Source organism: Bison bison, unplaced genomic scaffold, assembly GCF_000754665.1.
Source record: "Bison bison bison isolate TAMUID 2011002044 unplaced genomic scaffold, Bison_UMD1.0 scf7180017864184, whole genome shotgun sequence".
Lineage (NCBI taxonomy): Eukaryota > Metazoa > Chordata > Mammalia > Artiodactyla > Bovidae > Bison > Bison bison.
The window spans coordinates 2,589,121-2,604,415 of record NW_011494756.1 but is presented as its reverse complement, the minus strand read 5'-3'; the positions used below and the strand labels follow the sequence as shown (position 1 = coordinate 2,604,415).

Genomic DNA, 15,295 nt, shown 5'->3' with positions numbered 1-15,295 from the left:
GATCCCCTGGAGGAGGAAATGGCAACCCACTCCAGTATGCTCGCCTGGAGAATCCCATGGACAGAGGAGCCTGGCGGGCTACAGTCCATGGGGTTGCAGAGAGTCAGACATGATTCAGTGACTGAGCAGACATGCACTGCTCTTTTCATGATTAAGTCTCCCTGCCTCTGCAATTTAGTTTTTTAGTCATTTAGTTATGTTTGGCAAAGAATATTTGAGAAAAATCTCTCAAGAGAGTAGTGAATTTTATGAATCCTAACATCTTATGTGCGAACAAAGGAAACAACAAATTTTTAATCAAAGTAAGCAATAATGACATGTTTATTTAAAATTTCCAGTAGAGAAAACCCACTAGTTTTGGAATAAAAGTACTCAATGTATGAGAGCGTAAGTGAATATAAAAGATTAGCAGAAGAAAAATAAAACCAAACATAGTACAAAAAAATTTTTTTCAAAGTTTGAAATTGGTTTAAACAGGGATGTTCTTTAAATCCTCCAAATATTTAACAGTTACTAGGTTTGGCAAATAATTCACTTGAAAATTAAAGCCTATTTCTGTACTGTAAACTCCATAAAAACTCCTTATTAAATTCAAGCAACTCCATTCAACTGGTATTGAAATACATAGGCAGTCAATTTCAGAACAGAAGGAATTATTCATTTGCTCTCACAGTTACATGAATTAACCAGCTGCACAACTTTTTTTTTTTTTTTGGAGAAGATGAGATAGAAGATGCAAAAAAAAAAAAGGATAAAATCTCTAAAAAATTGAAACACAGCAAAATTCAGACATTAGTTTGTTTCTTTAAAGCAACAAACTGAATTTTTACAGTATATTCTACATTTGCATTTCCCTCTCCCCCCGCCCCTTCAATACTCCTAAAACCCACTAGTCTAATCAATTCTTAACTTTCAAATATTCTGTACATATATATTTAGCAAAGAGCATTATGTCTAACATTATTCTGACAGCATTATGGTCAGCATACGATTTTAGAAAGATTACTATGTATATCACCAAGATTAACCTTTACTTAAAAAACAAACAAAAACCTTTACTAAACGAATAGTTTTAAAATATTATGAAAACCCACGAAGAGAAGACTCCACGCAGGCTCTAAACCTGATAAAAACACACGTCAGAAAGACTATTAATGCTTAACTTCTGCCAAACGATGACCTTAAAGTGCCAAACACAAAAGACTCTCTTAGGATCGTTTTTCCAATAGGTGATTTGTCCCTGGCTTGGCCTTCTCTCCTTTAACTATACACAAAGTCCTGCTAAAAAGTATGCATTTTAGTTGATTTTACAATCCAATGTTACAATGTAAACTAAACAGGTTCTTGATATCAACAGTATGTTTAGCCCGGGTTTTCAATTTCTGAATCCGATAGTTGGTCACAGAGGGTCAAGTATTGTCAAGGCTCCTTTGTCAGTTCAGATGGTTGTCTGACTCGTCCATCCTTCAAGTACATGCAAGGCTCAATAGTTCTCCAGAGGCAGAAGCCTGAGGCGTTTAAGACACAGATGAAATAGGGTTATGAGGTGAGCCCATCTGGGTAAGAACTTTATCCAGCCACTGGAGGGGGCCGTGCAGATGGATCTCGATCCAGCAGGGCGTGCTGGTAACATCCTGGCGGTGGTATTCTGCTCCCCAGCCCTGGAAACAACAGTGGGAGTCATTGAACCTGCTTGACTCAGTGGTTCAACTTACGGAGTAAAAACAGCTCACACAACCGGATGCTCCCATTAAAGATATGGTTCTCTTCACAACACAAATGTGTACACATGATTTCCAGACAATTATAGCTCCCCAAAGACCATATGTGGATTCCAGATTAAGAAGTACTGGTCTTAGGGGACTTCCCTGGTGGTCCAGTGGTTAATACTCCGCATTTCCACGGTGGGGGGCTCGGGCTGGATCCCTGGTTGGGGAACTTATGATCCCGCATGTTATTCAGTATGGCCAAAAAAAAAAAAAGAGTACAAGTCTCGGGGAATGAAAATTTTAAGCTACATTATTAAGTGTCCAACTCAACTGTGTCTGACTCTGTGATCCCAAGGACTGCAGCCCGCCAGGTCTGCCCACGGAATTCTCCAGGTAAGAATACTGGAGTGGGTTGCCATTCCCTTCTCCAGGGAATCTTTCCAACCCGGGGATTGAACCCATGTCTCCTGCACTGCAGACAGATTCTCTACAGCCTGAGCCACCACAGAAGCCCAAAGTACATTACAAGGCTGCTGTAATAGCCACTCTGTAGCTCTCATTTTCATTGTCCATTATGTTACTCATACTGTGATGACAGGGATTGTTAAACTCTTATCATCAAGAAAATAAGAAAAAAAGGCATGCAAGACAAACTGACATTCTGTTTCTCCCTATTCAGCCCCTGACAGTTCCTTTGCTAACACAGAGCTCCTGACCTTTTGATCTCTAAGCAAATCTGGCAGGAGCACATAAGTATCCAAAAATCTATTAGTAACACATAACCAGTGACTTCGGAGAAGGCAGTGGCACCCCACTCCAGTACTCTTGCCTGGCAAATCCCATGGACAGAGGAGCCTGGTGGGCTGCAGTCCATGGGGTCGCGGAGTCAGACACGACTGAGCGACTTCACTTTCATGCACTGGAGAAGGAAATGGCAACCCACTCGAGTGTTCTTCCCTGGAGAATCCCAGGGACGGGGGAGCCTGGTGGGCTGCCGTCTATGGGGTCGCACAGAGTCGGACACGACTGAAGTGACTTAGCAGCAGCAGCAGCAGCAACCAGTGACTTGGATTATTTGTACAAAAGGGTAGCTTGCCAGAGACCTTCAGGATTACTGAATTAGGACATGAAAGTTGACAGAAGTCTCTATGAAAAAGAGAAAAATAATTTTGCTATTGCAAACATCAAATCCTTACAGGTGTGGTGGATGAGGGCGTATGAGATACTGATAAACCCTTGTTTCCTGAGAGATGTCAGAGAAGGCTGGGTTCTCTTTATCTATCTCAGAAATCTCAAGCAATATATCTGAATATCAGAACTTTCAGAAGAAACTTGAAATATATGAACCGCATAGATATAAACATCCATGCATCTGTAAACATATCACCATACTGCTAACTTTAATGAAAAGGTTAAGTCCAAGTTTCCTGCACTAGACAGTAAGTTCTTTGAAGGTAGAGACCAGATCTCACTTATTTTTCTTCTCAAACATCTAGCAGAGTGATCGGCACAAAGCAGAAGCTTTAGAGATGCTTGTTGAGATGAAATGACTTAGAATTTTCACATATGGGGAGTTTACTGTGCAAATAATTTATAAAATACACGCTTAAAGGCCAAAATTGATCATCTTCACAAAATAGTACAAAATTGGCTCTTAACATTATTAAAATAGTTTCTATCCTTTCTCTAAGATGCTGAGGGAAGAGTATGTAGTGCTTATGCTAATAAAGAACAAGGCTGTACAGTGATCACATTTTTTGTTGCTAATGTAGTAAGTAGCTGCCCTTTATCATGTCAGCAAGAGGTTAAAATGTTTAACTCTCCAAATCCAGCTTCTCAGCCTTGTCCTTTATAGCTTGTATAACCCTTCATTCCAGTACTTATCAATTTATATTATAATTAAACATAGACTAAGCCATCAGAATCTTGAAGCTAGACACTTTAGGTGTTTTATTATCTTTGTATTGCTATTTTGGAATGGTGCTAAAAAATGTTTGCTGAATGAATGAAATGCTAATCTATTTTTAATGCATATCTTTGATTATAAACACTCTTTATTAGTGTAAAGGTGGTTTTCACTTGTGTAAAAGTAAATAATTAAAAATCTGTAAAAGTAAAATTATTAAAATTGATTGGGTAATCAATAAGAGATAAGTTTGAGAAGAAAGCCAATTGGAGCATTACAGTCGTAAATTCTCTTAGAGTGGTCCTTTGATAGTAATAATGGACTCATCGAAGGACCCCAGTTCCCTAACTACAGCCACCCATTTTAAAGAGAATGAACACGGGGGTCAGGAAGGAATCTCTGGGCCTTAATCACATGACAGAGTAAGAACATGGATCTTCATGTTTTATTATATTTCCTCCCTATCAACAAAAACAATAAACACAATGCAGGCAAGTCATCATCCTAATTTTAAATTCACTTTAGTCAAAATGCTAAGTCAGAAATCAGGGACTTCCCTGTTGGTCCCTGATGTTGGGAAAGACTGAAGGCAGGAGGAGAAGGGGATGACAGAGGATGAGATGCCTCAATGGACTTGAGTGTGAGCAAACTCCAGGAGACGGAGGACAGGGAAGCCTGCCGAGGTGCAGTCCAAGGGGCTGAAAAATGTCGGCCACAACTTAGTGACTGAAGAACTACAACTGGTGGTCCAGTGGTTAAGACTTCGCCTTCCGATGCAGGGGCTATGGGTTCGATCCCCAGTCAGGGAGCCAAGATCCCACATGACTTGTGACCCAAAAAACCAAATGATAAAACAGAAGTAATACTAACAAATTCAATACAGATGTTTAAAATGGTTCAATAAAAAAAAAAAACTTTAAAAAGTTAAAAAAAAATTAAACCATGCATATTAATAATGGATGAGAAAGCTCTTTGTGGTCTCATAGGTATACAGCATATAGGAAAACCTCTCTAAAAGGTAGAAAATCTCCTTTAATATTTGAAAGGTACCAGACTTGGCTATAAGAAACTGCTGAATTATGTTTCAAGAAAACAAACACTAAGACAACACAGTGAAACTCTCCTAACATGACTCAGAGAAGTAGGGAAAAAATGATTTTCAGGGAAAGTTATCTTTGATGTAAAGGATGATTAACAAAGTAAGGTTCTGAAATTATCCTCTGTAATAAATTCATCACAGAACAGGTCTAACAACAAGTTCAGTGAGCTTCTGAGGAGAGGACATGAAAGGTGATTGCCTCGCCCAAATATATAATTAGTTTTGCTACTCAGGGTAACAGAGGAGGAAAGTCTATGTTTGAGAATTCAGAGACAAGTCAGCCACAGTAAGTTGTTGCTGGTGGTGGTTTAGCTGCCAAGTTGTGTCCGACTCTCCTGTGACTCCATGGACTGAAGCCTGGCAGGCTCCTCCGTCCGTGGGATTTTCCAAGCAAGAACACTGGGGTGGGTTGTCATTTCCCTCTCCAGGGGATCTTCCTGACCCAGGGACCGAACCTACGTCTCCTGTGTTGCACATGGATTCTTTACTGAGCCACCTACTGACTTATAAATTTAATCATATATTTGAACTATTTTTTATACTTTGATGGCATCTTAAAATTTTTACTTCTCAGTGGCAGAAGAAGAGGCAGCAAAGAGGTCACTTCTAGTGAACAATGTCTGTAACCTTGACCCTCCTCAAACCTAACAGCACAATCTTAGTGCTAAGGCAAGGGCCTTATTAAACTCTTGAATTATAACAAAATCACAAGCTTTGCTGGAACCACTAAAAAATATCCTGGACCAATCAAAAATAAATCCTAGTGTGGCAAACTTTCACTTTCAAAAAAACCTTTGACTCTACAAAAAAAATCACTTGCTTACTGTTGCAACAAAAGTACCAAGTGTTTATCATCACAAAAATACTAACAAATATAGAATTAAAAAAAAGAGGGTTGTGCTTACAGGATTGATCTCATAAGACAACCATGCATTTAGAGTATATATGTTATATATATACAACATATTCTAATAATATTACAATAGATAAAATAGCACTATTCAAATAAGGAAAAGTTTTTAAAAACCTGCTATTATTAACATTTAACACAAACACTCCTACATTCCAATGATATTTTCCCAACAGTTAACCTCTTATTAAAGGTTAAAATGGCTAGATAATAAGTTGGTGTCTACAGACATATATCAAGAGGATACAGATCTACATATAATGCAGAAGTGTATTAAACCCTGACCAGAGGAACCAGAACCACTTACCTTCACAAAGCTCATGCGAATAGTGCACATTTTTGTGAGCTCATAGACCGTCTCGAAGCCGTGGTTCACAGACTGTGCCAGTAACTGAGCAAACTCTTGGTTATTAAAAATTTTCAAACTACACCCACTCGGGATCTTGCAAACGGTAGTGGGATGAAATCCGTGATGGTAGTTGCAGTTCCGACTTTGCACAAAAATACTACTGTCACTGAGGCACTCGGCATATACCTCGCCTCCGACATAATACAGATGAACTCCTGCAGGAAGACAAGCGTAGAGTGTGGTTATTATTGTTTTTCACAGCTGACAAGCATCGCGGTAGCTTCAGAATGTAAATTTACACGGTTATTAGATAAACATTCCCTAAGTCTTACACAATTGATAAAATCTTAGTTAACGATATCAGTTAATATAAAGCCCGTATGCCAACATGCCTGTCTAGACAATTTTGAGAAAATATTTAATAACACAGCAAAGTGTGTTAACTTAAAAATCAGTTAACAGAGGATAGCAATTTCATTTTCAAAAGCATTTAATGCCCTATTTGGCCATGGATTGAGAGCACAGTCTCACTTACAAAATATAGCATAAGAAAGCTGGACTTGATTATGGGATCCTACACATATTCATCACATAAGCTCTCTCGTGTTTATTTTGCAGCTAAGCTGTTCAAAAACTTTTAGGGTAAGGAAAGGGAGGATCAAGAGGAGTAAAGGAACCAGAAAACCACAGGTGGAGGAAGTATTGCTGAGAGCGGAAAGAAGGAAAGGTCCAGGGAAAACAGCCCAGAAAAAATAATTCCGTGTAGAATATGATCTTGCTGAATTATCATCTGCTCCAAACTTCTTCCGGTGAGATCTTGAGTGCCAGGAGTGTAGGAAATTGGTCTTATCCAATCCTTAAAAAAAAATGAAAGGGGGAAAAAAAAAACCCACTCTGACAAAGCCCCATAGCATTCCAGGCCACCCAGCAAACAAGAGTCCCATCCCATGTGGCCTTCAACAATGGACCTTGCAGGTAACTCTGGCAAGGCTTAGTCAGTGCTAAAGCTATTGTCTCATCCAAAATACTGTGTGCTGTGTTTATAAGTATACACAATGGCTAAGGTTCCTGTAACAATTAAACCGCCGCTGGAGCAGAAGCCCATTTTTCTGTCTGATGTAGAGAAAACAATTTGAGGGTGTGTGTTTGTTTTTTTACTTTTTCCTGATTATAAAAATGAGGAATTTTCATTTTAGAAAATTTAGAAAGTGAAGCAAAATATAAGGAAGCAGAACACATGATCACTCCTTTAGCGGCCCAGAGGTAATAACTATGAATACACATCATTGTGGGTCTTGGGTATCACCAAACTTTCTTTGCAAACATTTAACACATTTCCATGACTGAATGAATACAACAATTTATTTAAAGGATTGTCCCATTACTGGACCATTCTGTCAATGCCAATTTTCTGTTATAACAATGCCATGATCAATGTTGCCGCATAATTCTTGATAATATTCTTAAGAGAGACTCCTGAAAGTTAAGTCATTGGATCGAAGGCTTTTGATTCACTTTGCCAGAGTGCAATTATCAATTTGCAAGTCTCCAGCGTAGATGTGCGCCTTTCTTATTTCACCCATGCCAGTACTGAGTCTGAGTTTCAAACACAACAAAACTCCCCTAATTTATAGCTGGAAAACGATATTGTTTTAATTTGCACTGAGTCTCGATAGTGCTGCTCTGCTTACTCACCATCTGTGTTTCTCTTGTGGATTTACTGTTCATATTTCTTACCTATTTATCCCATTGGAGTTCCAGTATTTTAATATTTTTTATGAGCTGCACACATAGGAAAGATATAAATAATTTATTTCCTATTTGTTTCCCTGCTAGTCCTTTGTCTTTTTTGTTCATGCTACTGTTTTTCTTTAACCCACAGAAGTTTGAAATTTCTAAGCAGACAAATCTCTTGTAAACTCTTCTATTGCTTTTTACGCTTAGCAAATCTCTGCCTCTCTGATCAGTTTATTTTCTTCAAACTTTTCAATAGCTTTCCATAAAATAATTCAACTCATTAATCTACCTGCATGTGTGGAATGAGGTCAGGATTTGAACTCTTAGCCTCCCTGCAAAGCTAACTTTGTTATTACAGGACCATTGAAACAGTCTACCAATTTGTTTTGTTTCATTTAACACACATTAAACTTTTATAAATAGTCCAGTCTGAATTTATTGTATTCTATTGCTTTGTCTACACATTGATTTAACTGTAGCTTCATAATCTTTTATTAACCCCCACCTCAAGATTCTTTTCTTTACTCCTTCAATGAAAAATATAGCTATTTTCACTAACGTATACCCAGGGATCCAACCCGAGTCTCTGAAATTGCAGGCAGATTCTTTACCATCTGAGTCACCAGGGAAGCCTCTTTAATGCATACTTCCAGATAACATGCAGAATATACATCTTCCAACTTTCAAAAAACATCACACTGTAATTCTGACATGGATTGTTTTAAACTATGAATTAAATTAGGAAAAATTAGAATATCCTTATAATGCTCTCACCATATTAAGTCTTCTCTTTTAGGAACATTGACTGCCATTTATTTATTCAAATTTTCTTTCTCAGTTAAATCTGGTTTTCTTTATATAATTCTCATATATCGCTGGTTCAGGTTATTTATGCATTCTGTTGCTACTGAAAATGTGATTTTTTTTCCTCTCCATTATATTTTTCTAACTAGTTATTGCCAGATTAAAGAGAACTGACATACAATTTCTAAAAATAGATTCTTTAGTAGTTTCTAGATAAACAATCCTATCATTTTACTAGACACAATCACTGTAAGTAATTTTGAATGAGTAAAAATGGAAGGACACTCATAAGTTTTTGGTATGACTGAAAATTAACAAAAATTTCCTGGAAAGTAATTTGGCAAAATACATGAAGAATTTTTGGCCTTCTAATTTCACTTCAAGAGCCGATCCCAAGAATATTATCATTTAATATCAATTAATCATTTCATCTACAAATAATGATAATTTTGGCTTATTTCCATTATTTATAAATCTTCATTTGAGTGCTTCTAGTCAAGGCATCTGGAACAATTTTAGCAGCATCCCCAGAATCCGTGTTTTCTTCCGAATTGTCATTAGCAATGTTCCAGACTACAATGGCTTTTTACTACTGTGCAGTAACGGTCAACTTTAGAACAGAATTAAAAATATGTTCCTCTGTCCCAAATGTATGCAAAACTGTGTTTATATATAGTTCCAGGGGTTTACAGACCACAGGAAGGTATCTATATGCTATGAACCTAAGTTCTGGCATTCTATCATTAAATGTGTAGTTTAGATTTTTTTTTTGCCTTAACCATACTAAGAAACTATCTATCAATTCCTGCTTTATGAGGAGTTATTCTTGTTTCCAGGATTAAATGCTCAACTGCATCTCCAATGTCTTTTAAGGATCTATTAAATAACCTTTTAATTTGGTTTAAATTTCACAAGAGGTCATTTAAAAAGTTTTTACTCTGGAAATAATTTCAAACATATAGGCACAGAACAAACAACAAAGAAAAGCAGAACAAAGAACACCCATAGAACCATTATCCAGATTCATCTGTTGTGACAATTTGCTCCATATGTTCACCATGGGTACCGCCCTCCGTCTATTCTTCCACACACACCCTCATACACACACATGTGTATATATTCTGACACAGGACTCTCAGATGGATAGATAGCTCTCTCTATTGATCTATAAATATAAAAGACATATATAATTTCTTCTTGAAACATTTCACGATGGCCCTTTACCCCTAAATACTTAAGTGTGTATTTCCTAAAATCAGGAGTTTTCTCTTACAAGCCACAGTACAGTTAGCAATGCCAGTGCACTTATCATCGATACACCACGTCTATCCTTTCTACCACTCAAATTCTAACTTTGTCTGCTAACCCCAATAATAATCTTTGTAGTATTTTTTTTTCCCTGTCTGGTACAGGATCATGTCCAGGGTCAGATTACTACAGAGCTGTGGTATCTCATTAGCCTCTTTTAGTTTGGAATATTTTCACATTTTTGTCTTTTTACATTGATATTTTGGAAGAATACAGTCCCTCCTCACCCTTTTTAATAGAATGTGCCTCATCTGTGGTTTGTCTGAAGGTACCCTGTGATTAGATTCAGATTTGCATTCTCAACGGGGATTCTCTGTAGGTGCTGTTACCTCCTCATCAGGGAACCACAGCTGCAGACATATGATAGCCACCTGTCTCTCACTGGTGATGGTCATTTTGATCACCTAGTCAAGTTCTCCAATTTCTCCAGGATACAATAACTGATTTTTACTCTCCCTTGTAAGTAACAGGCAGTCTATGAGGAGACACTTAAAAATCATATAAATAGCCCGATTCTCACTAAAAAATTCTCTCTATACTTATCATCCATTGATGATTCTTGCCTGATGGGCTGCAAAATGGAGACTTTCCACCAACTCACACTATATTTAGCCATCAGCCTTCGCCATTCATTTACTTATCTATTATCGGTATGGACTTATGAATTACTATTGTTCTCCAGTGGTTTAAAACTCATCACTGTATTTAATTATTTCAGTGTTTCAATTATCCAAGCTGGCAGTGGAAATCACTCCAAGTTGGCTCCTGTGACATGCCTCCATCGGGCATAAGTATTTCTTTACTTTCAGACGTAACAAAACATTCTACGCTCATCTTGTGCCCACCTGTTCCAGCCTTGAAGTCAGCCCTTTCTCCAAAGTCTGGGTTCCTCTCTAGCAGCATGGCGTCAAGAAATGATGATCTGATCACTGTATGTGCTTACTACTGCTGGGTATCTTTGCCTCTTGACCCTTTCAGCATATGAATCGAAAACTATATGCATACAGATCGAACCCAATAGATGAATCAGAAACTATATGCACGCAGAAACACATTTATTGGATTGGTCCAAAAGTTCGTTCGGCTTTTTCTGTAACATGGAAAAAAATCCGCACTTTTAGGCCAACCCAATACATAGGCCTTCATACACACACATATACCGGAGACCACAAACATGCATGCACACACACACATACAGATTACTAAAATCATAACTTCACACTAAAACTTCCACAGGGTTTATTGTTACCCTCCTCCACACCTGTATGTCTCTTATACCACAGTGAAAACCCAGGTTCCCCACAGCATCCACATTTAGTCATTTGCTTAATTTTATAATATGAATACATCTTAAAGTTTCATAACTGTTTCCTTCATTCTGCCACTAAATAATCAAGAGCACTCAAAAGGGTTCAGGATATGTTTGTTGGCACTCTCCCTTACCTGGTCCAGGCCAAGGATATGCAAATGCCATGTTAGTCGCTCAGTTGTGTCCGACTCTTTGCGACCCCATGGACTGCAACTCACCAGGCTCTTTTGTCCATGGGATTTCCCAGGCAAGAATACTGGAGAGGGCTGCCATTTCCTACTCCAGGGGATCTTCCCAACCCTGGGATTGAACCCAGGTCTCCTGAATTACTACTATATTCATAAGTTATCTTGAAGTTTTTTTTCCCAGTGAGTTAATGTATTCCACTTGAAATACATTAGTGTTTACTTCTTTGCATTTGCTTTTAGTTTTAGGTTGTAAAGAATTTTTAACAGCTATTTCATTCTGCAGCAAAACATATGATAGAATAGTATCCCCAAGTAGCAAATCACAATTTCAACTAATTAAATAATAATTATGAGTCCGTAGACCACAAAAATCACTGACTGGGAAATGAAGAACTTCCTGATGACACAAATTGAAAAAAGTATTTACAAACTGAAGCAGGCGTATATTATCTGGCGTTGGCTCCAGAATGACTGCCGGTCAGTTCTGGGGGAAGTAGAACGCGACAGACAGACCGTTCAAGAGAAGCTCCAGCGAAGGCTCACCTTTCCCGATGTGCCGCCTTGTGTTTTCGATGGTGGAATTCCGGTTAACGTTGGAGAGCAGCCCGAGGCAGAAGCGGTTCTTGTTGTTGGAAGGATCGGTGAAACCATCCACCAACACGCTCGTGGAGGAGGCATGGAACGCTTCGCCCACACGATTGTTGAGCTCATAGTAGACAATAGAGCACCAGTGTTTCGGCTCCTCATAGGCAACCGCCTGAACATCTGTAAGAAAGGAAAGCTTAGAGTCACCCATGGGGAGTGCCCCGGGCGTTCGAAAACTGAGACTGCGGCGTAAAGTTGGCGCAGGGTCATGGAATGAAGATGTGACACAGCCACCACTATTATCAGGTACAGAGTTTATCTCTGATCTCAGGAGCAGGGACTCCTTGCTAAGTGGGGCATTCACCTTCCATTGGAAGATAATTTTCTCTGATGGCTATCGGATCAACAAGACGGCAGCTAAGCACGCCAGCAGTATGTGCTGGACACTCCCAGGACACTGCTGGCTCTATAATTTGCCAAAATGGAAATGACCCCACCACTGACCCTGGCTCACCATCTAAAGAAAGGCAACAAGTGGCAAGTGAAAAAAACAAGTGGGGAGAGAACAATAGAGGACAGGAAATATGCCAGAGGTGCTGGCACAAAAAAGGAATGACTCTGGACAATGCCTCAGTATGCCGATGCTTTAAAGCAATGAAAAATCAGTTTCTAATTATTGATAAAAAGTTACTTGACTTCACGTTGCCAGTAACTCTCACAGCCTTGCTCCAGTCCTCAAACTCAGGAAGAAATCCTGCCAGCTGGCCATTCTTCCTGGATGAATCATATCTCTCTCACCCAGATTTCATGCTAACTTCCTTATATTTGCTTTAAGTCATGCAGAGCAGGTGTGTTTTGTCTCTCCATTCCCAGAATGGGCCAACAATGGAAATTACCCAACTTTACTGACAGGATGCAGCTTGTTAAGTCAAATCTCTTAAGACTAACAAATCTCCAAACAGAACATGCTTCTAAACATTTGCAACTAAAAGGTTCTAAAGATAAGTTCCTTCTGCAGTAAAACCTCTTATATCACTGCTTTTAGAGATTCCAGGAATACAAACCATATATTTCCACTGTGCCAATATGTAATGATCTGAAGTTTTTATGAAGCCTGGAGTATACAATCACTTAAAAAAAAAGAAAGAAAATCCATGTTGGAAGCATGAACTCTGTTAAAGGAGAACGACCTCTGTGTTCTGAACATCAACCTCCATGAATATTAAAACACCCTTTACTTTAGAATACGGTAAAGAAATTAAGAAAAATAATCATTAAAAAATCCATCCATACATTCGCTGCTTTATACACTTAAGCAGGTGAGTTGAAAACAAACACCATCTTCCATGATTGCTAAGTGTCATCCCATGTCAATCAGCTATCATGTCAATCAGCAAGGTTCTTTCAGATTTACAGGGGCCAAATCTTAAAGAAGGCTGCAACGTCATTAAGAGAAGGCTTTAATCAGCTACCAGGATCATTCAAAGTACTATTCATCTAGCTTGGAGACTGACAATTTTTTTCTGTAAAAGGCCAGTAAGGTCTTAGAGGCCACACAATCTCTATGGCCTCTATTCAACTGTGCCCTAGCTGTGCAAAAACATCCACAGATAATATGTAATGAATAAACATGGCTACGTCCCAATAAAGCTTTATTTATAAAATAGGCAGCAGGCTGACGTGGCCTGTGGGCTGCAGTGTGCTGACCCCCTGCTCCAGGAAAACCACCAAGGTTCAACAAAGCCAGCAGTCCTTAGAAAAACATTAATGGTAAACTTACTTTCTAATGGGGAAGCAATTTTTAGCCATTTAAAGGAAAAATGTGAAAGCCAATTAAAGGTCTGTTTTCTGAAATCAGACATTTTGGCTTAACAACCATGGCTGCTAGTCCACATGCTCGTAACCGTTTCAGGCTATGCCCATTCCCTTCTGTTCCCCAAATACACATTCCAAAGGTGTGTGAGATAGGAGTTATTTTCCCCAACCAGAATCTTGGTCAGCTCATATGTTTGAGAGGATGCTTTACAGATTATCAAAATCCAGAGTCAGTAAAAAAACACATAGCCAATAAAAAAGATATAAGAAATGTTTACACATTAAAAAGGTGTAACTTCCAATTTATTTAACTTCCACTGAACACTGAAGTAAAGTTCTCTGAGTTCATCATCAACTGCGAAAACCTTAAAAAAATATCAGCGACTTCTGACAAAGTCTGAGGTTATTTCCAGTCCTTTACTTTAAAAAGTGCTAATTCTCACTGGTCAAAGCAAACACCCTCTTCCAACAACACAAGAGAAGACTCTACACATGGACATCACCAGATGGTCAACACCAAAATCAGATTTATTGTATTCTTTGCAGCCAAAGATGGAGAAGCTCTATACAGTCAGCAAAAACAAGACCGGGAGCTCACTGTGGCTCAGATCATGAACACCTTATTGCCAAACTCAGACTTAAATTGAAGAAAGTAGGGAAAACCACTAGACCATTCACATATGACCTAAATCAAATTCCTTATGATTATACAGTGGAAGTGAGAAACAGATTTAAGGGACTAGATCTGATAGACAGAGTGCCTGATCAACTATGGACGGAGATTTGTGACACTGTACAGGAGACAGGGATCAAGACCATTCCCATGGAAAAGAAATGCAAAAAAAGCAAAATGGCTGTCTGGGGAGGCCTTATAAATAGCTGTGAAAAGAAGAGAAGCAAAAAGCAAAGGAGAAAAGGAAAGATATAAGCATCTGAATGCAGAGTTCCAAAGAATAGCAAGGAGAGATAAGAAAGCCTTCCTCAGGGATCAATGCAAAGAAATAGAGGAAAACAACAGAAGGGGAAAGACTAGAGATCTCTTCAAGAAAATTAGAGATACCAAGGGAACATTTCATGCAAAGATGGGCTCGATAAAGGACAGAAATGGTATGGACCTAACAGAAGCAGAAGATATTAAGAAGAGGTGGCAAGAATACACAGAAGAACTGTACAAAAAAGATCTTCACAACGCAGATAATCACGATGGTGTGATCCTCACCTACAGCCAGACATTCTGGAATGTGAAGTTAAGTGGGCCTTAGAAAGCATCATTACGAACAAAGGTAGTGGAAGTGATGGAATTCCAGTTGAGCTATTTCAAATCCTGAAAGATGATGCTGTGAAAGTGCTCCACTCAATATGCCAGCAAATTTGGAAACTCAGCAGTGGCCACAGGACTGGAAAAGGTCAGTTTTCATTCCAATCCCAAAGAAAGGCAATGCTCAAACTACCACACAATTGCACTCATCTCACACACTAGTAAAGTAATGCTCAAAATTCTCCAAGCCAGGCTTCAGCAATATGTGAACTGTGAACTTCCAGATGTTCAAGCTGGTTTTAGAAAAGGCAGAGGAAC

General features: G+C 38.7%; 1 protein-coding gene across 4 annotated transcripts in view; it reads right to left on the bottom strand.

The window, feature by feature from the left end:
- Positions 1 to 290: 290 nt before the first annotated feature.
- SMAD1 (SMAD family member 1) overlaps positions 291 to 15,295 on the bottom strand; it is an 84,198-nt gene continuing 69,193 nt past the window's right edge. For all 4 annotated transcript variants that reach the window (XM_010843675.1, XM_010843674.1, XM_010843676.1 and 1 more), the window contains 3 exons: positions 11,863 to 12,084; positions 5,932 to 6,188; positions 291 to 1,661 (listed from right to left, as the gene is read on the bottom strand). In XM_010843675.1, the coding sequence (XP_010841977.1) occupies positions 1,518 to 1,661; positions 5,932 to 6,188; positions 11,863 to 12,084 (623 nt within the window). In that variant the 3' untranslated portion in view covers positions 291 to 1,517. The remainder of the gene's footprint in view (positions 1,662 to 5,931; positions 6,189 to 11,862; positions 12,085 to 15,295) is intronic.